The 13,336-nt window shown below is 36.8% G+C and overlaps 1 protein-coding gene across 9 annotated transcripts in view; it reads right to left on the reverse strand.

The window, feature by feature from the left end:
* Positions 1-13,336, reverse strand: part of LOC138708126 (TBC1 domain family member 2B-like) — a 90,195-nt gene that overhangs the window by 11,223 nt on the left and 65,636 nt on the right. For 7 of the 9 annotated variants that reach the window (XR_011334588.1, XR_011334589.1, XM_069838342.1 and 4 more), the window contains 2 exons: positions 4,975-5,109; positions 221-298 (listed from right to left, as the gene is read on the reverse strand). Coding sequence is in view for 4 of the 9 variants with exons in the window: in XM_069838342.1 (XP_069694443.1) it covers positions 221-298; positions 4,975-5,109 (213 nt within the window). In the remaining 5 variants the exon portion in view is untranslated. Of the gene's footprint in view, positions 1-220; positions 299-4,971; positions 5,110-7,656; positions 7,836-13,336 lie in introns of those variants that run through there. The other 2 variants (XR_011334591.1, XR_011334592.1) reach the window with 1 other exon arrangement.

The following is a 13,336-nucleotide window of genomic DNA, read 5'->3' on the forward strand; positions in this document are numbered from 1 at the left end:
AACATTTGCTAACACCTTGTCATTTACAACTACAAACTGAGAGGGTAGAGAAATTTACGAATGATAGGTACCTGTTTGGTACATACAATAAGTGCTGTTATCTCAGATCACAATCAAAAATAAAGTACTGGATCATTATTATTTGATTTGTGCGACCATTGGAGGGTTAATATTTGCTCATGACATACATTTTCTTTAAATGTGTGTTTGAATACCATACCTTTAAGGCCTTCCTATGATGTTCTCGCTTTTGCGAAATTATTTTCATGGGAAAAGGATTCAGCTCCTGGAACGCCACCTGAAATATTATATTTCAATAGTAATTTTCCTGTATTGGTTTTATTACTTTGACTGCAAAGATGACTGTTCACATAACATGTCAGAAAACAAAAGCAGCTAGACCAAGGAATAAGTATAGGCCGACCAGATTTTTTATGGTCCAACAGGGGACATCGGCAATTTCAAGAAAAACCACAAACACTTATCTAGTCACTATCCATTGAAATGTTGCGGAAATGACATGTAACAGTAGATACAATTACAGAACTTTGCACACTAAATTTGTAGAGTATCGTAACTTTCTGAATTAAATGAATAAACACACATAACTTCTATACATAATAATGGCCACTAAGAATTCAATTTCAGTACTGATGCTTGTATCGAAGTCTTTCACATGATATTGTACACACTGTATCCTTCTTCTTCTTCTTCTTATTTGGTATTACAGCCCAGGTGGGCCTTAACCTCCTCTATGGCTCTCTTCCATCCTTCTCTATCCATCGCCAACTCCCTCCAATTCCTTATTCCTAATCTATTCACATCCACTCGTACACAGTTCCACCATCTTGTTCTCGGTCTTCCTCTTAATCTGGTTCCATCTGGGTTGTTATTGAAGACAATCTTCACTTTCCTTGTTGTTTCCATCCTTGTGACGTGTCCCAACCATCTCAGTCTTTGACATCTTATGTGCGCCTCCAAATCCGATTCCTTGTACAGTTCGTATATCTCATTATTATATCTGGCTCTTCATCCATCCACTGTTTCAATTGCTCCGAATATCCTTCTTAAGATTTTCCTCTCAAATACTGCTAGTTGTTTGCATGTATTTTTATTCAGAACCCATGTTTCTGTACCATATGTTATAATGGGTCTTATTAGGGTTTTGATTTCTCTAGATATTATTTTATTTTTAACAATTGGTAAAAGTGAATAATATGCCCTGTTAGCCAGATTTATTCTTCTTTGTACCTCATTCCTTAGGTCATTATTTGCTGTCAATATTGATCCGAGATATGTAAATTCTTTTACTTTTTCAAACTTGTATGTTCCCATTTTAACTTCCTTCACTTGATCATTTTGTCTTTTGGTGACTGATATAAATTTAGATTTCTTTGTATTTATTTTAAATCCCAGCTTCTGAGTTTCCTTATCCAATGCTATCAAGGCTTCTTCAACGTCTTGTATCCTTCTTCCGGTGATGATGACATCATCCGCATAGCCTAAAATCTGTTGTGTCTTATTACAAATAGTTCCATTAATTTGGACTTCTGATTTTATTATTGCAATGTGTAGGGCTATATTAAACAAGAGAGGTGCCAGCCCATCTCCTTGCCTGGTTCCTTTCTCCAATTTAAAATTTTCAGTTGTGATCTTTCCTAATTTCACTGTTGCCTTTGGTTCAGATGACACAATTCTGCATACATTTATCAGTTTCCTTGGAAAACCGAGTTGATGCATGTGTCCCCATATTGTCCTAAGTATTAGATTATCATATGTAGATTCAAAATCTAAAAAGAGGCAGTGTAAATCGATGTTCTGTTCCCAGCATTTTTCTGTCTCTACACTGTATTCTAACACATACATTTTACAAGTACTAGTCTGAAGAATATAAAAGATGAGTATTTTTTCTTGAGTGGCAGTGATGGAGTGAACATTTAGTAAATAAACTTTTCACTTTTCGAAACATCAATCACCCTACCATCTATTTTACTTTTGTTAGATGTACCACTACCACCATTACTGAAGAAAACTTGACCGAATGCTTCAACTTCACTGCACTACAATAATAGTTTGCTGTGAACTAGATTCAAACATGAGCGTAGCTTAAATGATATCAAATACTATCATCTCAATGTCCAATAATGCATTCAGTACTCGCAATGAAAAAATGACTTATTTCATCCAATTGGAATAAAAATTTGTAAAAATATTAAAAGAAGAATACGAAGTATTTTATTAAAGTGCTTAATAGTGTATTTTGAAGTTTAAAAAACATTTACTTTTAAAAATTGAGGGGGATAGAACCAAAGGGATGCAAGTGACATTTCTAGAAACATGAGTTAAGTGCATCCAGGGTAATCTAAAGCATCTAAAATTTTAGTGGCTATGGGATGTATTTTTATCACATCACACGTTAAAATTTAAATTTAGAATTTCACCGAATTTACGAAAGCTTAAATACTTTCAACCTCATTTTCTCAAAAGTAACTTAAGCCTACAGTTACGTCCTTTTGCTCCTGAGCCCCTCAATTTATGTTTCTGAATACCTTTTTCTATTGGAAAGTAAAAGGCTAGATGATTGTCAAAGTAATCATAAATGGGTTTCAAGGTTGCAGGCAATGTAACATAAATATGTTTTTTCAAAGGCATATTGGTTCCGTTAAGTTCAGTGTTAATTGAAAAATGAGTTCTATTCAGTCAATACTTAACATAAACACAATAAAACATGTTATAATAACATTTACACAGATTTAAAAACAAACGTTTTCGCCAATTTTGATTGGCATCTTCAGGTCGTATAGGTCGAATGGAACATGTTATAAAAAGTGAACACTTGGTATATGACGTTAAAAACCAAAGTTACAACTGTAATATCACTTAAAAACAGAGAATAGAATATAGCAAAAAGCCTCCACGATGAGTGTAGAATCACTGTGTTGAAAGAGGCGTGTGTGAACCAAGGAAACAGCAAAACTCTTCTGTCATTGCAGCTACAGTTTTCAAGATAGATTTGAAGATGCTACAAACAAATCTATCAACTCTATCTTGAAAACTGTAGCTGCAATGACAGAAGAGTTTTGCTGTTTCCTTGGTTCACACACGCCTCTTTCAACACAGTGATTCTACACACATCGTGGAGGCTTTTTGCTATATTCTATTCTCTGTTTTTAAGTGATATTACAGTTGTAACTTTGGTTTTTAACGTCATATACCAAGTGTTCACTTTTTATAACATGTTCCATTCGACCTACACAACCTGAAGATGCCAATCAAAATTGGCGAAAACGTTTGTTTTTAAAATCTGTGTAAATGTTATTATAACATGTTTTATTGTGTTTATGTTATTGACTGAATAGAACTCATTTTTCAATAAATATGTTTGCTTTTGGCTGTATTGGTTTATATTTGCATTATGTTCACTGCAATAATATAAGCTAAATAAATTCGTATTAAATTAATATTTTTCCTTTCTGTAAAAACTCATTTTTTAGACTTAAAATATTAAACAACCGGCTCTATGAAGTGACACAAATATTTATGAAGCGGTTTAAGGGGAGAAGATGGTATTTTTTTAAACTTTTTTCCCATTTGGTGCAAAATATTAAATTTTTGTATGTAGAGAGCTCATAGCTGTAGCAACTCAACCAAATATAAATATTTTGAAAAAAATTATTTGGGGGCCCAAATTTGAAAAAAAAAAAAAAAAAAAAAAAACCCAATGCAGGATTTTACTAAAACTGATATATCTAAACCATTTTTAAATATAGATTCAAACAATTTTTTGCAATGTACTTGCAAAAGCATGCATGCTCTACAATCTATCTGTAACAGAATTTTGATATTAGTCCCTAAGTTTGTAAAAGAAACAAAATTTAATTACACTTTTTTATTTCCTTTTTCGCAAACAAACGGGCATATTTTAAAAATTATATCTACTAACAAAATTCTGTTAAAGAGAAAAGTTTCCTAATAGTCTAAAGAATGTGTGTTCTAAATTTCATGCATGTATCTTTAATAGTTCAGAAATTATATCCATTTTTATCTGGCAATGTAGCAAAAAAATGAAGTTACCAGAAACAATGATAAAGGGGTCGTGTGATTTAAAAGTCCATAGCGCAGGAAGTTCCAAAATGGCGTCTCAACATCTGATAAGGGCACAAATACCCATAAAATGTTATGCAATGCATTCCACACATATCAAAGAATATTTTAAAGATTTTTTTTTTTTTGAAAATTTAATTTACCGGAAACAACAATGAAAGAAGATGTGTGATTTAATAGTACATTATGCAACAAGCCTATAATGGTAGTAATTAAGACGCGAGTATGTTTATGAAACGAGCGCAAGCATCTTAATTATCATTATAGTCAAGTTTCATACGACTCTTTATGCTCGACCATAAGTTAATAAGTTATTAGTCACATCGAGTGCTTTTGCCGAAATTTCCGGTGGTGTAAGTTGCACCTCGTTATCACTAGTGTCCGCCATTTTTACTTTGTCTAATCTCGCGCTAGTTGTCTTTCGATTGCATATCCGAGAATAATTGATACTTGCGCTTTCATATTGCTACAAAGGTATTTTCTGATTGGTGGAACACCTGAACTTTAATGAATAGGTGTACTTTAATGAAGTCCATTAAAGGGCTGCTACCAGGTGTATAATTACTACATTTCGGCATGGTCGAGCATAAAAATCCATAGCGCATGAAGTTTAAAAATGGTGTCTCAACATCCACTAAGGGCACAAATACCCACAAAATGTTGTGCAATGCATTCCATACATATCACAGAGTATTCTAAAGAATTTTTTTTTTTTAATTTACTCATTTTTCACAAAAAAATATCTTCCTCTCTCCTTAAGCAAATTGGCTGAATGACACCATTAGACAAAGGTTTATAAGGAATTCAAATCCAGACTCTTGTCATCGACCATGCTAAACATTCAATTCAGAAAGAACAAATGCAACTCACACGGGTGACACAGTCCACGTCTGTCAAATTCTCCACTCGGCTCTTCAGAGTGGTGAGGATGCTCACGTAGTCTGTCTGATTTAATACTTCAGTCTCATTTAGCTTCAGTACAGCTAGAGCATACCGGAACAGCACCTGCACACACAGTGGCCAAATGAAGCAGTGCAGTCATTGGTTGCCTCGTCCTCTACAAATATTGACAGCAATTAAACAATTATACAACTACCAAAACGAGAAAGTGCATGCACATAATCAACACAGATATCACCTGAGTCACAGCATGGTTATATCTTAAGAACTCAGCTTCACCACATATGTATATCAGTAATCTCAGGGTCACAATTCCCATTATGTCAAATATACTGCAGAAACTTAAAGAGATGCTACTGGGGAGTAAGCATTGAGAGGCCGAGTACATGAAAGGTGTCATGCAATTGGCACATGCTGTCTGATTACACATTTCATGCGGTAGGTCAGCCGTGGCGAAAATGTAACTCACGAGCACATTGTGGCTCGCAATGATAGCTGTGCATGTCTCTTGCTCCCCCAACCCCCACCCTCTCACTCACTATACCCCACTTCAGTTTGGTTGATAGGCTTTCCCCTCTACTCACACGCTTCACCATCCGTGAAGGGGAAGATGCTACTGTCTATCTTACTAACGTTCGACTAATTGACTTTGAACATAGTGAAAATAATTCTTATTATTGAAAACGTTTACCGGTAATCTATATTTCGAAAATCTACATTAAGCGTTTGTATTTCATTTTAATGTTGTTTATATCAACTGGCACATAAAAAAGCTACTGAGAGCAGAAGATAAATGTTTTCTCCACCGCTAGTTGCTACTCTAAGCATACACAATGGGACAATCTGCACTGTGTCGCTCCCCCCTGACTTCATAGTACAAACTAGCATCCCTTTATTTAATTAATTATTAGTTGAAAATATTGTAAGAACGACACTAAAATATAGTGAAACATGTAATTGTCAAACATCTGTGTCACTGTATTTTATATCCACTTATGTACTTTATTTAATATTTTATTTTCTTGTGTGTACAACTTGGAGGGGTGCAGGCATAAGAGGTAACAGCTACCGGTCTGTTACTGACGGACTGAGGGCAAGTAGAAGGGGAAAGAAATGCCTTCGCATCCTCTCAACTTGTATGAAATGTCGTTTAGAGTCAAAGTCCGTTCCATTTGTATTTGTCTCTGACCTGCAAGTGGCGTATTGGTCGCAATGTCTGTCTCGAAACCATGTACCTCTACAGAAACGAAAGTTTCAAGTAGCATGGGAAGACGCATTTTTTTGCTGCCAATATGGTGAGAATATTAATGTATGACTTGTTCACAAGTATTACGAGGAAAATGGTTGTATAACATAAAATGGCATTATACTACATATTACTCATGGAACATTAAAAGGTTAAGGGTTGTTGTTATTGTTATTATTATTATTATTATTATTATTATTATTATTATTATTATTTCGATCCTTTTTCAGCAGATGTACGAATATTGCGGTTAGGTTTTCAATTTAAACTCACAGATTTACAATGTAATGTTACAATGAAAGCTAGATGTAAGGACTTGACAAATGGTGAACTTTTCAAATCTTTGCCAAAAAATAAATATCTGAAGCTTCGTTCTTTCGCTTGCTCTGTTGAAGCTATGTTCGCTACAACTTACATTTGTGAAAAATTATTTTCAACAATGAAAATAGTAAAAACCTAATTTAGATTACGACTTATAAACAAATACCTTCGTGATCAACTACGACTGGCAGTAAGTGACATAATTTTTTATTTTGAAACTCTGTCGCAGAGACATTCTGAAGACAGTTAACTTTAGATTGTGATAATGTGTTCTATGTTTTCTTGTTCATTTCTTTCTTCATTACACGTACTAAACATTAATTTATAACCTTATACTGTATAAAATTATATTTAAGTGCTTGACGTGAGGAAAATGAAAATCCGTTAATAAGTCAGACAGTTGCTTAACTTCCCCTTCGGATGTCCGCCTCCCTCCATAGGTGCTATGCACGTTGCAGGTTACACAGTGGCTCGGCGCACGATTACATTTTCGCCACAGCTGCAGTAGGTAATAAAACCCTCAAATATTCCCTCACTTTCAAACATAAGTTTTTTCTATCTATAGCATGAACATTATCTTCAAGCATAAAACCATGGTCATGGGGCAAGACATGGAATGAGGTTAAAATGCTCGCAAGGAACAGAGTTAAATGGAGGTGTTTTACAAATGCCTACGCTCCGGACAGAGCAAGAGCATATCCCTTGTAACCAGCATCCAAATAACTGGCAATACCAAAATAACAGCACTTTTGGCTGGGCCAAAAATAATTTCACCCTTCCTCAACGAGAACTACAAGAGTTTGTTAAAGAGGTGAAAAATGTGTGGACAACAAAGGCAGTCAGTTCAGCACATCCTTTCATAATATTGGTAAGGAACTTTAACTACTTTCACTCCATAATTTTCAAGGAAACACTGGTTGCAACACTGCCACTCTACAATAACCACACGTGGCAACGAGTACCACCCTTAATGACAGAACAAATGCTGCATGCTGGTTTGCAATGACTCTGTACTACATGCACTTTTCCCCCTTCTGAGGAGGGCCCAAAGGCTTGTATTGCAGTCTAAGGCTTATCGTGCCCACCTCCTTATTGTGGGATGATTGTTGAAGTCCTTAGGACTGCATTCCCATAAGTACATGATTCACTTCTTGGTGCCATCTTATCGATTCAGCTACAGCATGGAGTCTCCTTGCAACTTCCTGCAGATCAATGGCATCTGTTCGCAAATCACGTACTATGTTCTGCTACATCCTATATTGACCTGTAGATCGCAGTAAAGATGGGTGATAGTCACGATAGTACTATCAACTGTTCCTACTATTGATAGTTATAATTAAAACTATCGATACTATCAATAGTCATTACAAGCTTTTTTATGAAATGGTTATAAACTGAATATATATCTGAATTTATGTCTAAATGCGTAGTGAACTATTAATTTAATAATATGTACTGAATTGAATCTGAATTACATACTAATAATACACAATATTATAATCTGTCCCAACATTAGCCATTATAATGTTTATTTTTTAACATGTGGCCATTGTTCCAAGAATAGCCTACGTTTCCCCATTAAAATAAGCATAAATTGCATTTTGTTGGAATACAGATGGTTTTGCCTTGCAATGATTAAGTTTCCAGTTTTGGATAACAGTATTTCCAAGGGAACTGAAGATACTAGTGAATACATATACTTTCTGACCAAATTACTTAATTGTGGGAGAATGGTTTTTTTCTTTTTTTATGTAGGTTATTTTACGACGCTGTATCAACAACACAGCTTATTTAGCATCTGAATGAGGTGAAGGTGATAATGCCGGTGAAATGAGTCCAGGGTCCAGCACCGAAAGTTACCCAGCATTTGCTCATATTGGGTTGAGAGAAAACCCCGGAAAAAACCTCAACCTGGTAACTTGCCCCGACCGGGAATCGAACCTGGGCCACCTGGTTTCATAGCCAGACACGCTAATCGTTACTCCACAGGTGTGGACTTGTGGGTGAATGGTGTATGATAAAAGGAATGGTTAAGTGGAAACAAAATACTGGATCTGTTTAGTTAAATATGAAAAATAATTAATGTGTGCCTGAAATTTAGGCAGTAGTTAAAAGGGGATTTTATGTAAAAATTGTAGTTGATAGTAAGTTTGAGTTTATAAATTACAATTGAGGATAACTATCTTCCATAATTTTGTAGATTAATGGAGGTCATGAGAACTGGTTCCAGCCAATCAGAAAGAGACAATCCAATGTCTCAACTCTCATTATAAAGGGACTGTATCCTTCCCGGGCCTATTCTGCCATCTATGCAAGGTATGTAGAATGCTTTTATTCTATCCATGACTGCAAAGTGAAGAATCGTGTGAGTCATTCATTTACGATTAAAAAAAATACTTGGAATCATACACTGGATGAGTTCTGAACAAACCATGAATGAATCGTTACAAACGATTCGTGATGTCTGATCGAATTGCTGAAAAAGAATCGTATTGCTCAGCTCCAGTTTGAAACGCTTATAATATTATTATGAATGATCTTCCCATTTTTTATACTACCAATAGTCACCAGAACTATCGATAGTATTGGAAACAATTTGACTATCGATAGTTGAAGTCATAACTATTCATAGTATTGATAATGCTATTGACTATCACTAGATCACAGAACCATAGGTATCGCGGTTCACCAGGGCATCATCCATCTGATGGAGCTACAGACTGGTGAGCCCTGGTCTCTGTAGTCTACTATGAAAGCCCCTGAGATCTATGCAACTCCCCCAGACAGATGACATATGTAGACGAATCATAACATCACGTCTACTGGATCTCCTGATCAACTTGAAAATATTGAAGATAATAGAGTCCACACCTGTGGAGTAATGGTCAGCACGTCTGGCCGCGAAATCAGGTGGCCCGGGTTCGATTCCCGGTCGGGGCAAGTTAACTGGTTGAGGTTTTTTTCCGGTGCTCGACCCTGGACTCATTTCACTGGCATTATCACCATCTCACTCAGATGCTAAATAACCAAAGATGTTGATAAAGCGTCGTAAAATAACCTACTTACTTACTGGCTTTTAAGGAACCCGGAGGTTCATTGCCGCCCTCACATAAGCCCGCCATTGGTCCCTATCCTGAGCAAGATTAATCCAGTCTCTATCATCATATCTCACCTCCCTCAAATCCATTTTAATATTATCTTCCCATCTACGTCTCGGCCTCCCTAAAGGTCTTTTTCCCTCCGGCCTCCCAACTAACACTCTATATGCATTTCTGGATTCGCCCATACGTGCTACATGCCCTGCCCATCTCAAACGTCTGGATTTAATGTTCCTAATTATGTCAGGTGAAGAATACAATGCGTGCAGTTCTGTGTTGTATAACTTTCTCCATTCTCCTGTAACTTCATCCCTCTTAGCCCCAAATATTTTCCTAAGCACCTTATTCTCAAACACCGTTAACCTATGTTCCTCTCTCAAAGTGAGAGTCCAAGTTTCACAACCATAAAGAACAACCGGTAATATAACTGTTTTATAAATTCTAACTTTCGGATTTTTTGACAGCAGACTGGATGATAAAAGTTTCGCAATCGAATAATAACAGGCATTCCCCATATTTATTGTGTGTTTAATTTCTTCCCGAGTATCATTTATATTTGTTACTGCTGCTCCCAGATATTTGAACTTATCCACCTCTTCAAAAGATAAATTTCCAATTTTTATATTTCTATATCTATATTTCTATATCTAGCTAGTTCTTTTGCTACTAATGTTACCCCTCCTGTTCTATATAGACTTGTAACATTCAAAGTACTGTACCAAATCTCAAAACCTTATTCCTTTGCTGTGGTCGTGCCAGAGAATCAGTCCCATTCCTAGGCGTATTTGAAGGATTCGTAACAAGCTGTTTTTTTCGGTGATGGGTTGTTAGCCCTTCGCCCAACCCCCAAGCTGGAGGACCACCCCCCCCCCATCAGCTGTCCGCAACTGCTTATTCAATATATTTGCAGCTACCCTCCATATCTGGAGGCTGTCTCCTCGAAAAATAACCTACTAAAATAAATAAAAAAATAATAATAATTATTGATGAAGTTGAAATTAATGTAGGCAAAATGAGCCCAAGGTCCAATGTCGAAAGTTACCCAGCAATTCTGCTTCAAGTGGTTGAGAGGGGAAACCTTAGCCAGGTAACTTGTCCCAATCAGAATTTGAACCTGAGCCTGCTTGTTTTGCGGTCAGAGATGCTAACCATTGCTCCACAGTGGTTTACACGTGCACTATTACTATAATAACTCACCTCAACCTATGAATTAAATGAACACAATGTTTCTGCATTAATTTGCTTTATGGAATTTTACAACAAACTGATTGTGTAAAAATTTTTGGAGGGGACACTTAGTGAACAGTTACAAGAAAATGGTTCTACCACATGAACATGTCATGCATGCAAATTAACTGAAATATGGCTTCCACCATATATAGTCCATACTACATAACGTCCATAAGGTCAAAATGTCCATACGGTGAAAATGTCCATGTACTAAATGTCCATACGACAGAAAGGCCATATGATAAAATGTCCGTTAGGTCAAAATGTCCATAGTGTCAAACGTCCATAATGTCCAAGTTCAAAGGAAAATTCTGCTTGAATAGAGCACAATAAATTTTATTCCATAACTCGTACAAATAAGTTATTAATCACCAGGAACCGGAGCCCCACTTTTAAGATGGTGACTAAGATTTAAGAGAATTTCTCCTTTTTCTTTGTACCTGTTGTAGTTTCTCACAATCTGGAGAATTTGTCTTTGATTCGTCAAATACGTTTAATTCCCAGCTCTTTAATTTGTGTATGCCTCACTCTTGCTTGCAATATTTATGTCCAAATTCCATTTTCTTCATGCTTTAGGCACTGTATAAATCGCCAAGCGGATGGATGTACAGCCATCACACGTTGAAGATTGTGCCAGTCTTCTACTGCGTTGTTTGTGTGCTGCATGCCTTTCAGGCTTGGGAGGTTCATGTTCCTGTATCGCCAATATATTTTTGTCCTATCTCTATTAAAGTCATGATGCTGGTACAGGTATCCACGAAACGAAAGAGTGGCTTATCCTTCTGTGATGGCACTAACTGAGGATTTCGTTCCGTCTTTAAAAAATTCAGTTCTGATTAGTTCTGCATTTGAAAATTTTTACATAGTGTGACGGCCACGTGAGGTTCGACCTCACGACCGATTGAGGAAGGGCTAAGTCGGCCATGTTTTGGGCGGGTTGCGCGCGCATCTGCTTCCTGGGACATGTGCTATGGTGGGGAGTGGAGAGGGGAGGGGAGGTTGCGACACGCTGTTCCGCGGCAGAGAGGGGAAAGTAAAGCAGCTGGTGACTGAGGAGAAAGATCCACAGAAGTCTGGATAGCCGTTATCTTCTAGGCATCTATCGACCAACCGCGAACTCTCCAGAAACTATGGCTTAGTTATAAATACAACGCGCAAGTGAACGCAGTCAGTCAGCCCGTCAGTAAGCCAGTGTTGTTACAGGCAGATTTGGACAGTAAGCGAGTTAGTCTTGTGTAGCAGTGAAGCCAGCTTCGAGACCAGAGCGCGACTTGAGTTGTGTCCGTAACTGTGGAGCCTGAAGCCCGGAGTTTGAGTGCAGTGGACCGCAGTTGGGGGACCCGAGTTCGAAGTTCAGCAGATCGTCTCTGAAGGTCTAGGGTTCGAGATTCTGTGAACGCGAGTGACTGAGCTAGAAGAACTAGCCAAGACAAACAAGCTGTGAACTGAGAACCGACAGTTGTGTCGTAAATAGTGCTTTGTGAATATTAGTTAAGATTAACAGTTCATTGTTGTTCGTAATAGTCCAAGTAAATTGTCATTGTCGTTTGTGGAGTGCAATAACGAACGCTGTGTTGCTGTGCGGAGAGCAAATCCCATTGTTGACGGGAGTGAAATTAAATTGTAGAGTGATAATTATTGTTGAGATAATAAAATTTACATTGTTGTTCAGTATAAAAAATTTACAATAGGCTACTATAACTACTGTGAACACTGGATATAGTGTACATTATAGGGCTATGGACATTTTGACTCTGGACATCAGAGTGAAGTGGACATTATACTACTATGGACATTTTGACTGGACATCAGAGTGAAGTGGACATTATACTACTACGGACATTTTGACTCTGGACATCAGAGTGAAGTGGACATTATACTACTATGGACATTTTGACTCTGGACATCAGAGTGAAGTGGACATTATACTACTACGGACATTTTGACTCTGGACATCAGAGTGAAGTGGACATTATACTACTATGGACATTTTGACTCTGGACATCAGAGTGAAGTGGACATTATAGAACACTGGACATTTTGACTCTGGACGATTTAACATGGACATTTTCAACGTGGACATTATTCCATGGACATTTTGACGTATGGACATTATAATCCTGTACTTTATGTCTGGTAACCGAAATATGCACACATTGCTCCTTCATGTATCTCTTAAATATAGATTTCCAAGAAACAAACTTCACCACAGGTCTGCTAAACTCTGGAATTTATGGAAGAAACAAATATTACATAACACATTCAGATAATATACTCTTACAAATATTTATAGCGGAAATCATAAAGCATGCTGGATCTTACAAAGATTCACATAATTCCAAATATAATTCACAGCACTTCCTCTCATTTTCCTCAACTTTTGTTGCATGTTCTAAATCTACTAATGATCATACAATCCACACGGATGCAATATATT

The sequence above is a fragment of the Periplaneta americana genome, chromosome 10 (assembly GCF_040183065.1).
Source record: "Periplaneta americana isolate PAMFEO1 chromosome 10, P.americana_PAMFEO1_priV1, whole genome shotgun sequence".
In the NCBI taxonomy this organism is placed as follows: Eukaryota; Metazoa; Arthropoda; class Insecta; order Blattodea; family Blattidae; genus Periplaneta; species Periplaneta americana.